The 681-nt window shown below is 12.3% G+C and overlaps 1 protein-coding gene across 1 annotated transcript in view; it reads right to left on the bottom strand.

The window, feature by feature from the left end:
* Nucleotides 1-630, bottom strand: part of PRSY57_0313400 (vesicle transport v-SNARE protein, putative) — a gene marked incomplete at both ends in the record, with an annotated part of 1,579 nt that extends 949 nt beyond the window's left edge. Inside the window, 3 exons of the mRNA XM_020114467.1 lie at nucleotides 68-130; nucleotides 320-372; nucleotides 540-630. Coding sequence (XP_019970835.1) covers nucleotides 68-130; nucleotides 320-372; nucleotides 540-630 — 207 coding nt within the window. Of the gene's footprint in view, nucleotides 131-319; nucleotides 373-539 lie in introns of the transcript that reaches the window.
* Nucleotides 631-681: the final 51 nt, after the last annotated feature.

Consider the following 681-nt stretch of genomic DNA (forward strand, 5'->3'; position numbering starts at 1 on the left):
AAAAAAAAAAAAAAAAAAAAAAAAAAAAAAAAAATTCCATAAATATACATATATATATATATTATACTTGATTAATAATTTTGTTAGATCCTTTTGGTAAGCTATTTATTTCAATATTTATTTGCTTAATCTAATCAAATAAAAAATAATAAAAAAAAAAAAAATTCGATCAGTGTGTATATTTAAATATTTTACATACAGCATATATAAAAATATATGTAGAATTAATAGTTTGTTGTTTTTATATAATCATAAGTACGAAAATATTATATACATGTAATATATATATTTACATATTAATTATTTATTTATTTTATACGCATTTTTCAGCTTCAAAAATGTATTCTCGTGTTTTATTATAATCTTCTTTATCTAAAAATATTTTTATCAAATAAAAAAAATTTTAAATTTACCAAAGTATAATATTATTATATAATAAATATATAGAATTATATATTATATATATATAATATATATATATTATATACATTTATTTTTAATTTATTTTTAATTTTTTTGTTTTTTTTTTCATTTCAAACTTGTTATATTATATATAGAATGTTTTATTTTATGTAGATATCTGTTTAAATCTTCAACATAGTCGTCAAAATATTCTGAGTAAGTAATCATTTTTTTTTTTTTTTTTTTTTTTTTTTTTTTTTTTTTAAAAATTTTTTTTTT

The sequence above is a fragment of the Plasmodium reichenowi genome, chromosome 3 (assembly GCF_001601855.1).
Source record: "Plasmodium reichenowi strain SY57 chromosome 3, whole genome shotgun sequence".
Taxonomy (NCBI): domain Eukaryota; phylum Apicomplexa; class Aconoidasida; order Haemosporida; family Plasmodiidae; genus Plasmodium; species Plasmodium reichenowi.